This window comes from Elgaria multicarinata, chromosome 2 (genome assembly GCF_023053635.1).
Source record: "Elgaria multicarinata webbii isolate HBS135686 ecotype San Diego chromosome 2, rElgMul1.1.pri, whole genome shotgun sequence".
NCBI classification, from domain to species: domain Eukaryota; kingdom Metazoa; phylum Chordata; class Lepidosauria; order Squamata; family Anguidae; genus Elgaria; species Elgaria multicarinata.
Window position 1 is genome coordinate 91,009,770 of NC_086172.1, and position 19,692 is coordinate 91,029,461.

At 40.3% G+C, this 19,692-nt stretch overlaps 2 protein-coding genes across 2 annotated transcripts in view; one reads left to right on the plus strand and one right to left on the minus strand.

The window, feature by feature from the left end:
• Window positions 1-19,692, minus strand: part of CDKN1C (cyclin dependent kinase inhibitor 1C) — a 471,039-nt gene that overhangs the window by 275,319 nt on the left and 176,028 nt on the right. The window lies entirely within an intron of this gene.
• Window positions 1-19,692, plus strand: part of KCNQ1 (potassium voltage-gated channel subfamily Q member 1) — a 366,961-nt gene that overhangs the window by 248,452 nt on the left and 98,817 nt on the right. Inside the window, exons 13-16 of the mRNA XM_063117169.1 lie at window positions 1,943-2,018; window positions 8,401-8,495; window positions 10,544-10,590; window positions 11,726-11,787. Of these exons, the coding sequence (XP_062973239.1) occupies window positions 1,943-2,018; window positions 8,401-8,495; window positions 10,544-10,590; window positions 11,726-11,787 (280 nt within the window). The remainder of the gene's footprint in view (window positions 1-1,942; window positions 2,019-8,400; window positions 8,496-10,543; window positions 10,591-11,725; window positions 11,788-19,692) is intronic.

Sequence of the window (19,692 nt, forward strand, 5' to 3'; positions counted from 1 at the left end):
AGAGCTGTTTAGTGTAAGAATATATTTCCATCTCTTCAGCATACCAGTACATTTCAAATAGGATCCATAGTTCATACTTACATTGACTAAAATCTGAAATGGTTACACTGGTGACCTAGTGTCAGGGCTAGCTCCACGTTTTGAAGGGCCTTTGGTCATGACACTCTCAGTGAGGCCCCTCTCAGGGAATCTACCTTCTCCCAGCTATTGTCACCAACTGCTACTGCCCCTCCTCCTCTTTCTCCTCACTTTTGACCAATATGCAGTGGCATCTCCTACTCCTCCTCCTTACCACCACTATGGTTTGGGCCAGAGTGCCAGGCAAGTGAACAAGCAGGGAGAGAAGAGGAACAGTTCTAGAGGACTCATGCCGATGGGTCCCTGCTGGGATATGATCTTCGGCAGGTGCTAGATTATGCCACCCTTGATGCCAGCTCTGCCTAGTATCCTTAGTCCAAGCTGTACAAACTTACCCTACGTGGCACCAAGTAGGGCATTTTGTCTAGCAATACCAGTGTGGTGTAGTGGCTAAAGTGTTGGACTGGGAATCAGGAGATCTGGGTTCTAGTCTCCACTCGGCCATGGAAGCTCACTGGGTGACTATGGGCCAGTCACAGACTCTCAGCCCGGCCTACCTCACAGGGTTGTTGTTGTGAGAATAAAAATGGGGAGGAGGAGGAGGAGGATTCTGTACGCCACCTTGGGTTCCTTGGAGGAAACAAGGTGGGATATAAATGCAACAAATAAAATAAATACCTTGAAACAATAAACGGGACTGTGCTGTCCTCACCAGCTTTAGAGCTGAGAAAGTTGACTGTGTTGCTGCTCTGACTCTGTATTTCTAGAGGGTAGAACACAGTCATCTCACTCTTGTCTTTCACCAGCATTAAATTGACTTTAGTGAAGCTATTAATTATTGCCTCGAATGAAAAGAACAGTCTCGCTTGGCACACATCCAGCAAAGTACGGACTGGGGTACTGCACAAAGACAGTTCCCGTCTGTTGGAATGAATACGATAGGCATTGTTTTGTTTTAGGGGGGAAATTTCATTTCATATAATGTACTAAACATTTCACTTAAGGGCTGGCATGAGTGGGCATGTGGCACAATGAAAGCACCACTGTCAAACCACATACTCACAGTTAGTTCTCTAGTAATTCAACTGAGTTCAGTGGCAACTGCTCTCTTACCCTATACTTCTGTACTAAAAATAATTGTGCAAAAAATACTCTCAAAGTATTATTTTTATCTCCCTGTCACCATATTTATTTCTTTTCTTTTTCCTTTTCCTTTCTTGAAAAAAACCACCATCAGAATGTAAGCTTAGTTTTCTGACATATTCAGATTCCAATAAAATCAATGTGGCCTATTGTTCTTTTAGTTTTTATATTCTGCTTTGCTTCATGATGACCTATGTAAATGCTGTAGTGCCTTTTAGCTTGTCTTGCATCCAGACAGGGACATATATTTATTAGTGGGGGAAGGAAACATTTTATACGTTGTGGCTGCTTCATGTGTGTGCCTGGGAGGGGGGCATATTAAAATGTGAGGATGCTTGTTTTCTAGAATCCTGTGCATCAGCAAGCATAGAAATCCGAAACCTATACTTTTCAAAATGAATGTGACTTTTGAGGGGAAAAGGGTGGGAAAGATAACTGGATGGATTCATTTGACACGGGCTAGGTTTCATACACTCCTCCTCCCTACTTAATACAGTGAATGGCATTAGGCCATAGTCTAAATTGTGGAGATAAAACTTTGGATTTTAGCTGCTTTGTCCTTTGTCACAATAATAGTAGCATGTTGTGTCCACAGGAAGAATTGTTGCCCCTTCTATAAACATTCACTTGTTACCAAACCACTTACTGAGGGTCATTATCATTATTATCTGGGCAGAGATGCTCTTTTTCACCTGACTGGCCCTTCTCATTTTTCCCACAGCTTGCGAGAACATCACCGTTCTGCCATTAAGGTGATACGTCGGATGCAGTATTTTGTGGCGAAGAAGAAATTTCAGGTGAGTTGATGAATAGGGAGCTACTTTTTCTAAATAAACCCTTTTATTCTTCTGGCTTATTGTTTCTTTTATGGGCTTAAGAAAGGAAAGACCAGGGCAATTCATTTTAGTAATGGTGAGCTACACCCACTATTCTCTCCCTTCTTGAATAGGGTGGTTGTTTAGCAGCAGGTTAGTCAACTGTGGATGCACTGGGAACAGGCTAAGCCCCTGAAATGCAGCATGAATTAAAATGTTATTTTCTGCTAATGGACTTGACCTTTCACCTTTTGTTATCTCTGTCTCCTTGCAATGCAAACATTCTCATATGTCTTCATTAATTCTGAGCTGTATATTATTGTCAGACTGACTCTGTGGGCCTAGAGATTAGAATACTACCTTAACCTTGTTTCCATCTCGTACTAGCTGAAGCCCTGATAAGAAGCTGGGATAGAAATTTGCTAGCACACTGGATGGTTTCGGCCACCTTTCTCACACACACTCCTGGGAAAGCCTGTTCTGAGGGAGCCGGTGGGCTGTATCTTGAAACATATTATTCTTTAACCACCAGTGTCTATTTCACTTGCTGAGATTCTGGCATCTCAATGGGCTGCATTGCCATGACCATGTAATAAGGTTTAGGCAGTTCTTCAGGTGTAAGTGCCTTTTACACACTATTCATATGCAGAAGTCAAATCCATCAGCCTCATCTACTAAAGGATTATTGAATTCATTCAGAACTTGTTGGGAATATAACCGTATTCTCCTGCATGTTCCAAATCACTCTTCGCAAACTTCCATTATGTCCTATGCTCAAACACTGGAATTGACTGGCATAGACAACACAGCATTTACTTCATACTAAAAAAGAAGAAATGACATTCTATGCCCAGATAATCTAAATTTTGTTTTAAGAAAAATAGATTCCGTGTTGAAGATTAGACCAGTTTTCACAATTTCTCTTACATTGCATACTTTATTTCCTTTTTTAAAACAAAAACAAAAATTATTTTGCATAATTTCTAATTTTGCCTATTAAGGGGAGAGAAATGAAACTCTGAAGGGCATGTATGTCCCACCCACCCCCAAGTAGTAGAAATTTTATTCAGCACTTTCCTGATGTTTCAGTGAGACATTGCCCATATATTCTCAAATGTATCTTCTTTCCAGCCACAAGGGCTAGAAACTTGGGCAGGATCTACACTACTGCTGTATAACGGTTTATAACAGTAGTGACAACTGTTTGGGCCCAGGACACATTCCATACACTGTTTTCAAAATGTTTTCAAAGCATTATATCCTGCTTGGTGTAGATCTGGCCTTGCTTTTTACAAAGAAAAAATGCAACTCCATACTTGGTGATTTCCCAACACTCCTACAGATTCATGGCATGCACATGGCCCTGGCTATAGAGGGGAGTTTCTGAACAAGAAATCATAGTCATCTCTGTAGTGGACTGCAGCACCCTTATAGGGGTGGAAAGCATTTTACTCTGATAAAGGTCAGAAATAGGGATATGACTAAAGCGGAGTACATGCTCCTGGTTCTCAATAACTCTTTATTTAGGCCCAGTTTATACATTACTGGTATGGCATGATTTCATTTGCGGGGAAATAACTTCCTCGTGGGCAGGCTCTGTGTCCCAATAGTAAAAGTATCCATTTGTGTGAACATGGCCATATACAACAGTTGTTGTTGTTGTTCTTAAAATTGTTGCTTTAACACTGTTCTGATTGATGCACCAGGGCAGGATCTACACTACAGCTTTAAAATGGTTTATAACTGTATGGACAACTGTTTGGGCCCATGACACGCTCCATATACAGTTTTCAAAGTGCTATACCCTGTTTGGTATAGATCTGGCCAAGTGATAAGTGATATACTAACCCTATATCTTTGCCTTATTTACATGTATATATGTATGTATTTAAAGCCTTTTTTTTACCACTTTTCAACTGAAAAGGCTCACAAAGCCGCTTACGTACAATCAATAAAAACAAGACTTCCCCCTACCTGCAGATTTTCAGTCTAAATGACAAAATCTGTAAGGGAAAAGAAATTAGGAGGAAAAAGGGATGGTGGGGGACTTGGGCACCATTTCTTAAAGTTATATAGAAATATTGAGCAGCTTTGAATGGAAACAGTTTTGGGAGTACCAATGGAGCTGATCTCTCAGTAGAGATAATGGCATAGTCCTGCCACCCATCTTTCTTGCTGCAGTTTGGTGGATGGGTGCTGCCCAGTGACAGTTCAGGCATGGATGCGAGGAAAGCATGATGGAGCTGATATCTCAACAGTATATGGAGTGATTAATTCCATCTGGCTTCAGCAGAGGGGGAGGTTGGGAACAGGGCCATTCCATCAGCTCTGCTGAAAGACCCATTTCACTGGGCCCCTCTCTCTCAACTGTCACCAGGCAGAAGCCATTCCATTGATTTAATTAAGCAAAATCTGTCCCAGTCCTTGGGGGGACTCCACTGTTTACTTCCTTCAGTTGTGAGAAATGTGCATTCGTTCTGACTCTTTAAACAGTTATCAATCCAGAAGAGGACCCGTGCTCTTTTTCCATGACTATTAAATGTATTCACAAACAACAATGTCTAGTAGCACCTTAAAGACTAACAGATTTTTAATGGCATATGACTTTGTAGACTAGAGTCCACTTCATGAAATGGATGAAGTGAGGGGAATAAACAGTTAGGTCAGAGGCAAATGAAATGCAGAAAGTACACACCGTGACATTATTAACAGTAGCCATTCACAAAACAAGTGTTGCTGATAATGCCAACTTCCAGGCATTAATGGCCACTGAGCATAATGCCACTGCCTGTTCTTTATGCATTTCATTTCCCTCTGACGTCACTTTTGACCGGGGTATTTTTTAAACCATGAAAGCATTCATTTGTATGGAACAGGGACCTGGGGCTTCAGTTAGGCTAACCTACATGCTTGGGAGGGAGGGCTCCAATTTTTGCCTAGGGCAGTAAAAAATCAAAAGCAACTTGAGTCAGCCTGAACTACGACATGAGTCTTAAGGTGCTTCTGGACAGAGAGACCCTAGCATTAGCAGTCAGAAGGCACTGTGGCAGTTATTCAATCCTGTTCTGCCTCCCCTTGAGTACTCAAGGGGAGGCATGACAAGTCCTTTCTTCCTTAATGGATTTTCCACAGTAAGAAAAAAGATAGAAGAATTGGTGGGGGAACATGGGAGGGTTATGGGTGGAAGACAACGACATCTGGACCCCCTGTAAAATTCCGTGAACAAGGCAGGGCAATGGTACAGTCAAAGCCTCCTCTGGAAACAGCCCTCCACTGCCCCAGGAGTGGCTTCTGTCTAGCCTACTGGCACACCCATAGTAGTAGCCAAATTCTGTTCCTCAGTCAAGATGTTAAACAGCATCCTTCAAAAAAGGTACCGTTTCTCATTATTCCATATAAGGTTTGCTTTGTATCCAAGTACTATATACTACTGAACATGAACAGTAAAAGCTGCTTTACATGGGGAACAAAGCTAAAAATATAGTTTGGGGTTCTATTGATGACAAGGATAACTGACATGTCTGTTGTGGCTTGCAGTGATGTCACCAGACGCTCTTGATGTATTTATAGCTTTAGATTTCAAAGTGTTACCGCAATTGTACAGTGCTTTATACGTAATTCGGTTACCTTACTATCAATCAGAAATTGTGTATGTAATTTTCGGTAATCACTTCAGAGGGCTCTCTGGCAAACAAAATAGTTCAAAGTTCTTTATACTTCAAAGAATGTTGCACACGCTTGTACTTGGCCATTGTTTGGTTATGCACCTCAGAATTTCCTGTAGCTTGAACTTTCCACTCTCCTTTCCCATTTTGACTCGGAGGGAAGCACTGTGCATGCAGCTGCTACAGACACACACACACAAATGGAGAATGTATGCAGCAGCTGTGCACATATTTAATATATGCCATTCTCTGCTGTGCCTTCTGCAAACACTTTTCCTTCACATTATGCAGAAAATTCTGACTCATTTAATATAATTACTACCATCCACAATGTTCCTAATTTGAAAAGGGGAGAAATAAAGCAAACAATAGGTAATGGAGAACACAACGCAGAACAATTGTTTTCATAAATATTTAGGAGCAGGGGCTGCAAAGTTGTACATTTACACAACCTTCCTACCATCTTAATAGTGCTTGTTGGCCTAAAGAAGTTCCCAGTGAATTGTGTTCCTACATAAGCACATGTAATAATTCCCTTAGAAAGGCAATATTTTCCAGGACAGGATGATGATTTGACCATGTTAAGGTGCAGAAAAGACCCCTTCATGTCGTCAGGTGACCTTTCCACATTAAAATGGCTGTGTTAATCAGCCATGACCTTTTTCATTATGTGCAACTTGACACAATTTACAGCACTTTCACCTAGAGCCAATGCAGTGATAAATGTTGAGTCTTGGGCTAGGACTGGGGAGACCTGGCTACAAATCCCCACTAAGATATGAAGTTTATTGGGTGAAATTGGGCCATACCGGGTTGTTATGACATATACACAGCATATTCCCGCGAAGTGAAGTGACATTTTTAAGTCCCATTGATTTCAATGAGAGAGTTAAACACTTACCTAACTCCCTGAAATGAGTGGGGCAAAAAATGTTTAACTGTGGCTGGATCATGGCTAAGGTTTCCAAAAACCTATTGACTATATTTGACATTACTAATACATATTGCATACTTTTAGATAACCTACTGAGCTTAACCCATGACATTTATAAATGATACATTTGTGTGAGAGCCACTTCATAATGATGTTTTTCCTCCATGGAAAATGTTTTCCCTCTGAGCTTGTGTTCTGTGAGCAGAGCAGGGAGGGCTGCAAAGGGATACTGGAAGCACATCCAGGCTTCTCATTCCCTAATAGTCCGGTGCACTGAGTCCTTGTGTACACATGTCACAAGTGGAAGGGAAGAAACAGGGCTTGGTTGTGCCCTCGGGTATCCTTCCATTGCAGGTGCTGCACCTGCAGTAGGGTTGGATTGAGCCCTAATATATCACAACACCAACAGTATCAGTTGTATTCATTTGCCTGTATTGTCAGCTCTAAAACAATTTAGTCCTGTGTGCAAAGAAGCGTCCCAACTTCCTAGTTGCTGGCTTCTAGCACATGAAATTTGAAGTTGGTACGCTTTAATGTGTATAAAAGCTGTTGCGATAATTTTAAGAGGTGTTTTATATGCGTTGGTTTACATTTTTCTTTATCCCTGATCTTTGTACAGTATTTATGGTCACTAAATCACTTCATTTTAAAGGCAGAGGGGGGAAATTCTTACAACATTTATAAAATTATAAAAGGGTTTTTAAAATGTTCTTAAAACTACCTTCCCCAACCATATATAGCATGGCAAAACACACAATAGCATGCTGGGTTAAACCTGTGTACTCTAGTAGCTCAGTTGATTTTGGTACTGATCTAGTGGATGATCACCCACCCCTGATTGATTGATTGATTGATATATATATATATATATATATATATATATATATATATATATATGGTCAAAACAGGTATTACTTTAAATCTGTGTCTAGCAGGTATTTTAATTACTCTAAAGTAGGCACAGGGGCCCCAATCCAGATTGGGACCCAAGCATGGAGGGTAGTGGGGGCCTTTAAGTTCCAGATTGGGGCCCCTGCACCTACTTAATGAACAAAAAATGTAATTGCTAGATATAAATTTAAAGTAATGCCTGTTTTGGCCCTGTGTTAAAACATAAAGGATGCATAATGGAACGGGAATTGCCACCTGGAGTTTACAGCCAGGTCCTAAACTGCAAATAAGGGCACGCCATATTCCAGTTTACCCATATCAGGCCTTTTGGGGGATGGAGGTAAGCAGAGAATAGGCAAAAATGTCTGCAGAGAAAGTCCAGACAGTGAGACCACCAGCTAAGACATCACCACTGCAGCTTATCATTGAGAGAAACTAGGATTTTTTAAAACATGTGACTCCTTTTCTTTACCACCATTGTTGGTTTCTAGTATCTTTCTGGGCTCAATTCAAAGTGCTAGTTATTTATTACCTTTAATGCCCCAACAACTTAGGGCTTGGACACCCAAAGACCTGCCTCCTTCTGCATAAGACCATCCATCCCCTCTGATGAGCTGAGGAGTTCCTTCTACTTGTCCCATTATCATATGAGTTGCCTCACTGACAGATGGGATATAACTGTTTTAATTAATTAATAAAATTACACCCATTAATCAGCCTTTCCTTGTACCTTGATAAAGTTGTATGAGAAAGCCACAGAGAGGAAAATGTTAACTTTCAAGTCTTCCTGACCTTTCAGTTATCAACCCAGTAGCTATAGTATTCTATGCATTATGGGATTTAACAACAACTTAATTCTTTTCCATTTTTACAGCAAGCTAGAAAGCCTTATGATGTACGTGATGTTATAGAGCAATATTCTCAGGGTCATCTCAACTTAATGGTGCGGATAAAAGAACTTCAAAGAAGGTACAGTACAAAATCCAGCTGTCCAAACTGATGAGTAAGTTTTTTAAAAAATAAGAAAAGAAGAGAAAAAGCTGAAGACACATGATCTTTCACAATTGCAAATTCTACAGCTGACCTGTGGAACAGAGGCATTGTTAATTGCTCTGGAACTTCATCTCTGGACCTGTAGTCTGTGGAACACAATGTAATAAAAAAAAAATGAAAGATTTTTGCCATAACATGGAGTACATGGATGTGGACAGGGAGACAAAGTACATGGACAAGGAGATGTGGAGAGTGTGTGTGTTGAGGGGGGAGAGATTTTGGGAGGAGATGCTCTATCTATGGATGGGTTTAGATTAGTTGTTTTGAAGGGTTACTCAACCAATTGAGATGACATGACACATTAGCCTAGCAAGCATTTATTTGCTGGTTAATGGTAATTTAAGGAAGAAGCAGTAGGCAAACTAGGGAGTGCAAATCCCTCTCCTCATCCACCAATTCACCCCCACAAATCCTTCCCCCAGCCGGACTTATTTTCAATTTTACTTATTGTGGGGGATGGCAGGAAAAATGGGTTGAGAAAAGGGGTTGTGTGCAATTTGTCTGGCTAGGAAAAGGTTAAGCAATTTCCCCTGCCTCCTCATTCTCTCCTGCACATTCTCCCTGTGTCTACATACTAAAGCATTAGGAAGGAAGCATGAGATTGGGAGCCCTATATTTGTCTTGTATCTGTCTCACCCCCAGGAAAAAGGAACAAGGGTAAGATAAGGTTGTATTGGGTAACAGAAATAGGAATAGAAAATGTGATGCTGTTTTGCCTTGTGCCCTTCTCTCTTCCATTTTCTTCATCTTAAAATGTGAGAACTTAAGCAACAAGGTGAACCAGGGGTTTTTTAAAGCAAATTTTCCAACTGCACAAAAGCCCAATCAGACACACAAACCTGCCCCTGCCCAAGCCAAACACATTATTTCTCTTTCAAGACTGGACAGATTATCACCAACACTAGTAGCACCTTAAACTTAAAGACAGATCGACAGGGCCATACGGATACCCAGGAAGGACAACAGACCAAGAGAAATACACCACTGGTTGTCACCTACAGTGAACTCCAATCCATCATCAGCACAGACACTTCTCTCACACAAGCCTTGGGAAGCAGACCAGTCCTGGACTACAGACAACCTCCCAACCTGAAGCAGATGCTAACCAGCAACAGTACACAGGACAGAGACACAGACAGAGGGACCAGACCATGCAATAGACCCAAGTGCCAACTCTGCCCCCACATCTATTCAGGCAACACTGTCACAGGACCCAACAATATCAGTCACACCATCAAGGGCTCTTTCACTTGCATCCTTATGTAATTTGTATTACATGCCATCCCTGACTTTGTCTGTTGTTAAGTTCTTAATAAACACATACACATAACGCATAACACGTGTTATAATAAGTGGTGCTATTTTTTCCACCACTTTTTTCAATTGTACATTATCAGATTTCCAACTGCACATTTTGTGTCCAACTGCACACTAAAAAAATACCTGAGGTGAACAACCCCCTCCCCCATATATTTAGGAATAAATGTTTGCTTTTACCCATCCTAAGTCTTTGGATAGTGCAGAACAAACTTCAGAGCAAATAAATATTAAGTAGAACTGTGCGAAAATAAAATGATTGCAAAAATTGCCTTACTGCTGCCAGTGGACCTGTTTTTACTTATGCATATGAATTCTGAAAAGGAAAACAAAAACATCACTACCACATTTCATTCAATAAAAAGCTGAATTCCTGCCAATGTACATTTTTAGAAAGCATTAGAAGACTGCCATATGTCTTAGTAAATGAGTAGCTTCTTCACAAAGATCGATTTGGATCAGACAATCTTCTTAATGTTCATAGTAGAAAGTTCAAAGTAGTGTTGCAAGTGAGGTAATAGCTATCTAAGAGCATCTTTCTTCCTATGCTATGGCTGGAGAAGCAACAATAATTGCTATATAATTTATCTTATTCAGTCTGAGGAAATTTGTCCTCTTTTTGATACACCTTTTTTGTTTCTTATTAGGTTGGACCAATCTATAGGGAAGCCATCACTGTTTATTTCTATCTCAGGTAAGTCATCTTCAGTAAAAAGTTGCATATGCACTGTATGTTACATGTTGCTCTTGTTACACATGATGGAAGAGCCTAGGAGAGGAGCAGAGGTGATCTGTTTGATAAATACTTGTTAGCAATATTAGTTAGGCTAATTTCTCACAAGTGAGAACCTAAAAACAGAGAAGTTGAAACAGCCCTAAATATAATGATTAAATGAGACGGACATGATAGAAATGCATTATACTCCCCCCTCCCCCTAGCCTGAAGTGATTATTCTCTCTCCTTAGGAGGTGAAGAAACTAGAGAATGGGTAGGAATTTTATATGCTAGGTAATCAATACAACTGCATATAGAAGCAGCTTTTAAGACAATTAAACTATGTGAAGGTATGTAACTTTTACTGATCTTGAAATATAGAGTAAGCATTAGAACTGAGAAATTGCTCCAGTCTCATTAGTCATGGAATAAATAGAAGACAGATATGGAATCTTTCTGATGACTGTATGTACATGGGTATGCCCCGGTAAGTGAATGCTGCATCTCTAACTGTGGTATTCCTTTAGTCAGCCATTTAGAATGCAATCCTATACATGTTTAGGCAAGAAAAAAATCCTACAACATGTCCACCCAGCCATGCACATCATTCTTTGTCTTCCATAATTTACAGTGGAACCAGGCTTTATTTATGCTTCCCCTATATGGTGATTTATAAATACTGCTCTTATTTAATCACAGATATATAATATCCAACATTATCCAAATCGCATTGGTCAGAAATGTATATTGATACATTGTGATCACCTGTAAGCATACAAACATCAAGGGCTGTGTGTTGCAAGCTCCCACTGTAGCTAGCTAAATTTATTCTTAAATTTAATTGACATTTGCTAAATTGAATGCAATTTAATTCTCCTGATTTAAAGCATAATATGAAGCCAGAATGCACTCTGTACTTGAGGCCATTAAAAGGCAAGACTTGGGTCGATACTATTAAAGGAATTAAAAAGCTGCTCTCAATGTAATAAAATTACCCATCTGTCAGCAGTCTTCAATTAAGGAGCTCTAGTAGGCTAGTTAAATGTGGTCACATGGCTTTATTCTATACTATTGTAACACTTGATATTGATCTAAAAATGTTCTTTCTATACAGAAAAAAACAAAGACCGAGGGACTAATACAATCGGTGCCCGACTGAACAGAGTTGAAGATAAGGTAGGCCTAAAGTAGACTGTCAGTAAACCAAAATTGTGCTTGTCTACATGATACAAAACAAACACATGTACACACATACACACATACTTTTACCTCCTGGTTATTTTTTTTTAATCGCCATTTTAAGCCTGACCTCAGGTAAGATACTGCAACAAATAATCAAACAGTCTTTTTGTGAGAACATAATCACAGATACAGGAACAAGTAATAAAACAGTCTATATATAAGAACATGAGCAAGGATATGAAGCTTAAGCAAAATCAGTTTAGTTTTGTAGGGGATAAAAAGATAGTTCCAAATAAACAATTTATTTCTAATGAGAAAAAGACAGGTCTTGTTTGTAAAGTGGAATGAACAGATGTGATATGTAGTATTCTGCTGCACCTGCAAAAGGAGTTAATAATATGGCTGAGTGTGCTTGGACTGGATAGATCTACCTGTAGGCTGTGTTAATTTAATCTACTTCTTTTTCGCTGAACTGTTTTCACTAAAATATTGTAACTCAATGATAATAATGTGAGATTAAAATCTAATGTATACTATTATAGTGCATTCTAGTACCTGCAGCTGTTCATAAGTCCTAGTTTGTTTTAGCTTAATTCTTGGATATATTTTTTTCTATAGTAGGGAAAGAAATCTATATCATACTAGAGTTGCCAAGTCATTGCCAGAAGGCTTGGAATCAAATATAAATAAGACACAGAAGGAGAGGAAACAGAAAGGGGACTGATAACAAACTTAACCGAAGCAGCTGAAAGTTTGCCAACAGGGAAAAATAAGAGTCACAAGGATGGAAGGATCTTGAAAGAGCTATTAATTTTATAAGAAAAGGTCCAGTTCCCTCTTTTATTAGCACCACTCATCCACTGCACTCTGTATTATCTCCTCTTTCCTTTCCTTCTCTTTCCACTGCTGTTGTTGCACATGGGACTCCAGCTCCACCATTCAGTACTTCTTAGAGCAGGGATGACAGGTGGTCCATAGCAGCAGCAGATGGAGGGAGGAATAACTGCCAATTGCACTATGATATTCTGTGTTTCAAGAACGCACAAAATGTTTTCTTGGTAGCAATAAGGGTCCAAACAGCATTAGCCACACTGGACATACAGAACAGACTTGAGTATATATGATTCTCGAGTTGTCCTGCTTAACAGATCATTTCTTTGTGTCAATGGAAACTTCTGGATGCTCTTCAAGGGTAGCTCTATGTAGAGCACGTTGCAATGGTCTGAATGTGATGTGATGAAGGCATGAACAACTGTTGCTAAGTCAGACCAACTCTGGGCAGGTCACGGCTTGTACACTAATGAAGTTGTGCAAATGCACTCTCTGGGACCTGGAAATCGAGGGGCAGCACAGGTTCAAGGAACGTTCCCAAGCTAAGATCTTTCAACCCCTTCTAGAAAAGGTTGAATCCCAATCCCCAAGCCTGACTTTCCACTGACCAACAGTACCTCCATGTTATTTGCACCTAATCTCAGCTTGATCACTCTCATCTAGCCCAACATCACTAACTCTCTGCTGTTTGAAATTTTTGAGAAAATAGCAGAAAACAAATTATTCATATAACTATTTCTGAATTTTCTCAGCAGTATTTTAAAAAGGGTGAGTTAAAGTTATTTGACTTTTCTGTTTGGCTGTGTTGATACAACTGTAAGATACCTTGTCATGTTTTTAATTCCTTTTCAGAAATAATATATTTCGTGTTGTTGTCTCTGCCACTAGCATTGTTGATCTACATGAGTCTTCTTTCTCTCTCTCTCTCTATCTATCTCTCTCTCTCTCTCTCTCTCTCTCTCTCCCCCTCTCTCCCTCTCTCCCCCCTTCCTTCATGAGCAATTGCTGATTTTCTTTTACTACCATCTCATCAACAAAAGCAACAACATTTGGTATCAGCCCCCATATTTTCCTGTGTGGCTATGATTCATGCTTTGGGATTCTTGTGATGCAAGGGTAGAGGAAGGAAGTTATACAAATTTAGTAGGGGTACCAGATGTGGCAGTCAGGACGTAATAATCACAGGAGACAGGAGACATTGTCTCCTGTACTGTTATGGTAGCAGTAGTTATGGTAGCAGCCAAGATGGTGGGAAGGTACACTGTTGTGCTGTAAGGGTTGTACCTCAGAAAAATACTTCAGCAGAGAGGGCTTGGGATGGAATGTGAGGAATATTTTACATTCCAGATCCTGCTGTTCCTGTCACCAGACAGAGGGCCATTTTATTTTCACCCAATAGGAGGCAATGATGTAGCAGGAGTGGAATAGATTTGAAAATCTTAACTATTAAGAGTGGACACACAAAGGTCCACTTGAATAGTTAAGGTTTTTTAATCTATTCAATAGATTTGAAACGTGTGTGTGTTTGATTATTTAAGAGATGTGGAAGGAAGAAAGAAGAAAGTGGCTGACAATGAGCTTTATCACACCAGCGTTACACTGTGCAATCCTGCGAATTGCATTCAAAGGATTCCGAAGTTTTCCATCTTATAATCTGCTTTTATTGTGAAGTACTCCCATGTATCCTGCATTAATTGTGCTGTAAAAGCAAAAGACTCACCATATTTTGATACTAGTTTTCGAGAGTATCATCTGAGCGGCCACTGGGGCGCAGGAGCAGGATTTGAAGAAAAATTAAACAAATGCTTACATCTGCGTAAGCTTCAAAGATAAAGACATCAAAATTGGCACAGTTATAGATATTAAGGAGAGCTTTAAGCATACCAAATTTGAATTGGATTGGGTCATCCGTTGATTTTTTATGATTTTTTTACATTTCCCCCCTTAAACTCACTTCCTGGTATGCAAAGGATCTTGCCGCCCGGTAGCAATGACGACAACAACGCTGACAGCTTAGCGCTGTAGGGATAATTCGAGGGAAACAGGTACGTGGGATGAAGCTCAATGTGTCTTTGAAGACAGGGATGAGGGGACCATTTTCAGTCTGAGAGCTAAATTGGCCCCAGGACAGGATGTCAGGGGCTGCATGCCAATACTAGGTGTTGTTTTCAAGCTTGATTTGTCCATTGTAGTCTTCTGTAGTGGCTTGCTGCTGAAATTTGGTGGCAAACCATCAGTGTTTTGACTACTGCTACAAATTTTGGGACTGGCAGTATCAGTGGGGGGCCTGTGGGCCACACATTTGCCACCCGTGCTGTAAAGTCTGATGATGCTAACATAGGCCTTGACATTTCAGAAAGACATATTCCAGTGTTAATTAGATCCAGGCGGCTAGATAAAACAATACCCATGGTGGATAGTGTGGCTTTAATTAATTTTATGATTATTTAAATGCTGGATTTTGAGTATTAAAAAATTAAATTTCGGAAGAAATACTTTCAACTGCATCTAGAAAATTCTACATCTATTTAAAATGTGTATCCAAAATGCTGTGATATAAGTCTTGAAAATAAAAGTTAAAGCAGAAAATGTTAGCAAGTTACTAGCATATCAAATAAACAATGGTGTTGTTGTTTCTAAATAAGCTACTATTCTGGGGACTGGTTGTTTATGTCTATATTCTTTTAGGTAATAGAGCAGGCAGTAAGGCCAGCAAATCTAAGGTGATTCAATATTCTTTTAAACGATGCAAATCCTGTTTTGTCTAGCATTTCAAAGATAAACTGATGACGAAAGCAGGATTTGAAACTGAGCCCACACCATTCTTGTGTGCAATCTGCTTACATCTGAGGTGGAGTCAAAATGTACAATGAGTATGCAAGAAAAAAGGACTGCCTTGATAGGATCATGGGGGCGAGGAGGTGAAATATTTGGAAAAGTTGGTTTTAATGTAATTGTTCTTGTAATCCTGGTAAATCAGCCCGTCTAGGCATCTTTTCATGGAAAAATAGTCCAATGGTTCTCAGATCTCCCATACAAGACATAAATTCACATTTTAAATGTGGTGTTGGAATCTTGTTTGCTTTAATATGATACTAAAATTAAATACAGCTGGGCTATATTTAACATAATAAAGTATCCGTCAGGAGCTGATTGATACAGAGTCACCTGTGCTGAATGTTTCAATATAAATTGTTCCACGCAATCTTTATTTCCATTAGAATGTAGGACTGAAGATCCATCTTATGCAGCATCCTGCTTCCTATGTTGGCCAACCAGTTGCCTCTGAGGAAGGTGTGAATGTAAAAGCCCTCTCCTGCAGTTGCTTTCCAGCAATTTATCATGTAAAATGTACATTAATGCACATGCAAAAGTGGGTGGTAGGAAGGCATAGGTTTGGATCCAGATTTAGTCATGCTTCAGCTAGTCCCATTGAAATCAATGGAACTTAAGTTAACTCTAACAGGACGATGTCCGTGATTCAACCAATGTGCAGCAGAGCAATAACAACTGCCAGTTCCCATCTCCTACGTTTGGCACTCGACAGAATGATGGGAAATTAGCTCTCATAAATGGAGTTTGTCAACCAATAGGATTGTCTCTAGATGAACTGAAATAGTATTCCTCTGTCAGTTCTAGGTCAAGTATGAGAACAAAAAAACCCTGCTGGATCAGACCAAGCAAAGCCGGCCCTACTATTAGGCAAAGTGAACTGATTGTCTCAGGCGGCAAATGCTGGTAGGCAGCAGCAAAGTGTTAAAGGAGAGAATTGTGTGCCATGTCACCTGCTCAGTGCCCCCTAAGCTGGCCTGCTGCCTTCAGGTGTGGTGGAGGATGAAATCCCATTGTCAGTTTTGAAGAAAGATTCAACTGACACTTCAGTCAGCTTTTGTATATGCAATGGGAGTGGATGCTATTTTGTCCTTCACCTCAAGCAACAAAATGTCTTGGGCCAACCCTGAGACCAAGAGGCCAAGTGATTCTGCATTATATTCCCAGCTGCGGCCAGTCAGATGCCTCCAGGTACAGCTGTGTGTGTATTTAGAAAAAAACGAGTTAGGGACAGAAAGGTATGCTGCTTTGGAATTAAAGAAACAGATTCCATCTCATCTAGTTATCCCCTGCCAGGTTCAATTGCTACTCCAATTAAAGGCCAACAGGGCAAGCAGAATGGGGTTCATTATGGACCCAATGCAGTCCCCAAAGAAACATGGAAAGGGCTGTGAAGGCAGGCAGCCACCTTAGTTTACCATCTATTAACTTGGAATATATTCATTTTTCCCTAGGAAGCCTTTTTCCATGGTATGTGTGTGTGTGTTTAAATGTAAAAGTCTATAAGAAAAAGTGGGAAAGACATGGGGATGGGGGAGAGAAAACCTTGCTTTAGAAACTCTAGCGCTTTAGCTATACTCAGGGAAGCAGGTTCGTAGTGGCTTATAGCCCCTTTTTATTTAACATCTGGATCTGTGCCAAAGAGTTTTAGGTTTCATATATAAAAAGCAGCCTGTATTCATTCAGGAAGTAACCAGGCTTGGTACATGGAATCTACAGGGAGGAAGTTAAAACGAAGGGTGGGGGGAGAGGGGACCTCTTTCAACAATTAAATCAATTTTGTTTTTCTAAGTATTTAAAATCCCATCAGTTTTTAAACACAGGAAAAAAATGGAACAAGACATATTCTCATAGGAATCATTGGAAGAGACTCTGAATGTAAGATTTGCATCTTTATTTTATAATATAGCCCTTGTGGGATTTTTTTTAGTGGGGAAGTCCTTTGGGATTCATGTGGGTGTGATGGAACTACACTGAACTTCTGTGACTGATAACTGACGATTCCAGCTCCATGTCATTAGTTTGTCTTTGGTGTGAAAAGGGTGACATGTCATGAGATACTTATCTCTCCCACCTCCCTCTGATTCAGGTTCAATAGAAACTATTTCCAGAGGGGTAGCTGTGTTAGTCTGTGTCGCAGCAAAAACAATGAAGAGGCCTGTAGCACCTTAAAGATTAACAAATTTATATTATGGCATATGCTTCCATGGACTAGAGTCCAATATAAACTTCTCCTGTTGACCTACAAAGCTTTTCACTGTCTAGCTCCTTCCTATCTCTCCTCTCTCATCTCACGCTATTGCCCCGCTCGTGCTCTTCGCTCCTCTGATGCCATGTTTCTCGCCTGCCCAAGGGTCTCTACTTCCCTTGCTCGGCTTCGTCCATTTTCTTCTGCTGCCCCTTACGCCTGGAACGCTCTTCCAGAACATTTGAGAACTACAAGTTCAACCGCAGCTTTTAAAGCTCAGCTAAGAACTTTTCTTTTTCCTAAAGCTTTTAAATCTTGATTTTGTTCTGACTTTATACTGTTAGTTTTACCCTACCCAGTGCCTGTTTGCATTCTCTTCCCCTCCTTATTGTTTTACTATGATTTTATTAGAATGTAAGCCTATACGGCAGGGTCTTGCGATTTACTGTTTTACTCTGTACAGCACCATGTACATTGATGGTGCTATATAAATAAATTAATAATAATAATAATAATAATAATAATAATAATAATAATAATTGCTTGATCAGATGCATGTAGGGCTATCTTCCATTGCAGGTATATAAACACTTAGTTGGGCATGTGTTTGTGTATGTGTAGGTGTGTGTGTGTTGTGGTCAGAGCAGAGCTGGCAGCTGCCAAGGGCCCATGTCCTTGAGGGGGTGGGTTCCCACTGACAAGAGCCTCTTGGAGTTGCTCCTCTTCTACATCATTGCAACCTGCTTATAATCCTGCCTCTCACTGTGTCCCAGATTATGGAGGTGGTGAGAAGAAGGAGCACTATTTGCCCTTGCCCACTTGCTCACCAGCTCACAGCCTGCCAAGCAAGCAAGTGGTAGCAGAGATGAGAACGATGATGAGGAGCAATAGAAGCCCATGGAAATGGCGGTGAGAAGGTAAACTCATTGAGAGAGGGAAACTATTGAGGGTATCTTGCCCAAAGGGCCCTCCAAAACCAGAAAACTGGCACTGGATCAGAGGAAAAGGAAATTTAAAAAGTACAGACTGCAACAATGCAAAGTGGGTGGATAGTCCTACTGCCTCACACATAAGGGACTTGTAATATATAGGCTTTTTGGTCTCTTCCAAGTCTGTAATCCTACACAAGAGTTCCATTCAGCCTGAATCCAGCTAGCTCTTCTGTCTGATCTGCTTTTGCATAATGACTACCAGAGGCTGTAGCTTACGATCGAGGATTCTCTAGAGAGAGTGAAATCCATCTCTTTCTTGCTCCTCTTTCCTTCACTGCTTCTTGACACCTTTGTGTCACATAAATATCAGAAATGCTAGCTTTCCTTGCAATTGACTAATGCTTTTGTGCAGGTGCACTTCATCTCTGTAAAATGAAATTATGTTTGTCTTGCTTGGGCAAAGGGAGGAGTGGGGGAGGGAGAGAACGCAGTTAGAATCGTGATGGTGGGCTAGCAAAAAGGTATGATGCAATGTCAAGTGGTGTCATATAATCCTCTTTCGGTGACAATAGGCTATTGTTCAGTATTATCACCCAGGTTAGCTACAGAGCTGTTTCTAAGAACCAGCCTGATTTATGATGACATTACTGGCAACAGTCTTTAGCAGCATTTTACAGGGTGCATAGTCAGCACTTTAATGTTTATATCAAGGACATTTAATCTTGTTCTTTATGTTCTTCTATTAATTCTGCTTACTTTACTGTTTATACAGCTATGTTATAGGCAAGTTAACACTGATTCTATATTGTGAAACAGAGTTAGATCCGAGAACTTATTCATTGCACATTTTTATTGCTTGGAGGAAGGATATCTAGAGAAAACCAGAAACGGAAGTATGCATCATAGAATCTTAGAATAGCAGAGTTGGAAGGGGCCTACAAGGCCGTCAAGTCCAACCCCCTGCTCAATGCAGGAATCCACCCTAAAGCATCCGACAGATGGTTGTCCAGCTGCCTCTTGAAGGCCTCTAGTGTGGGAGAGCTGAACTCACTCCTTTTGGATCCAACCCAATGCGTGTAACAGAGCTAAGGCAAGGCTCAGTTGGATTGTTCAGCT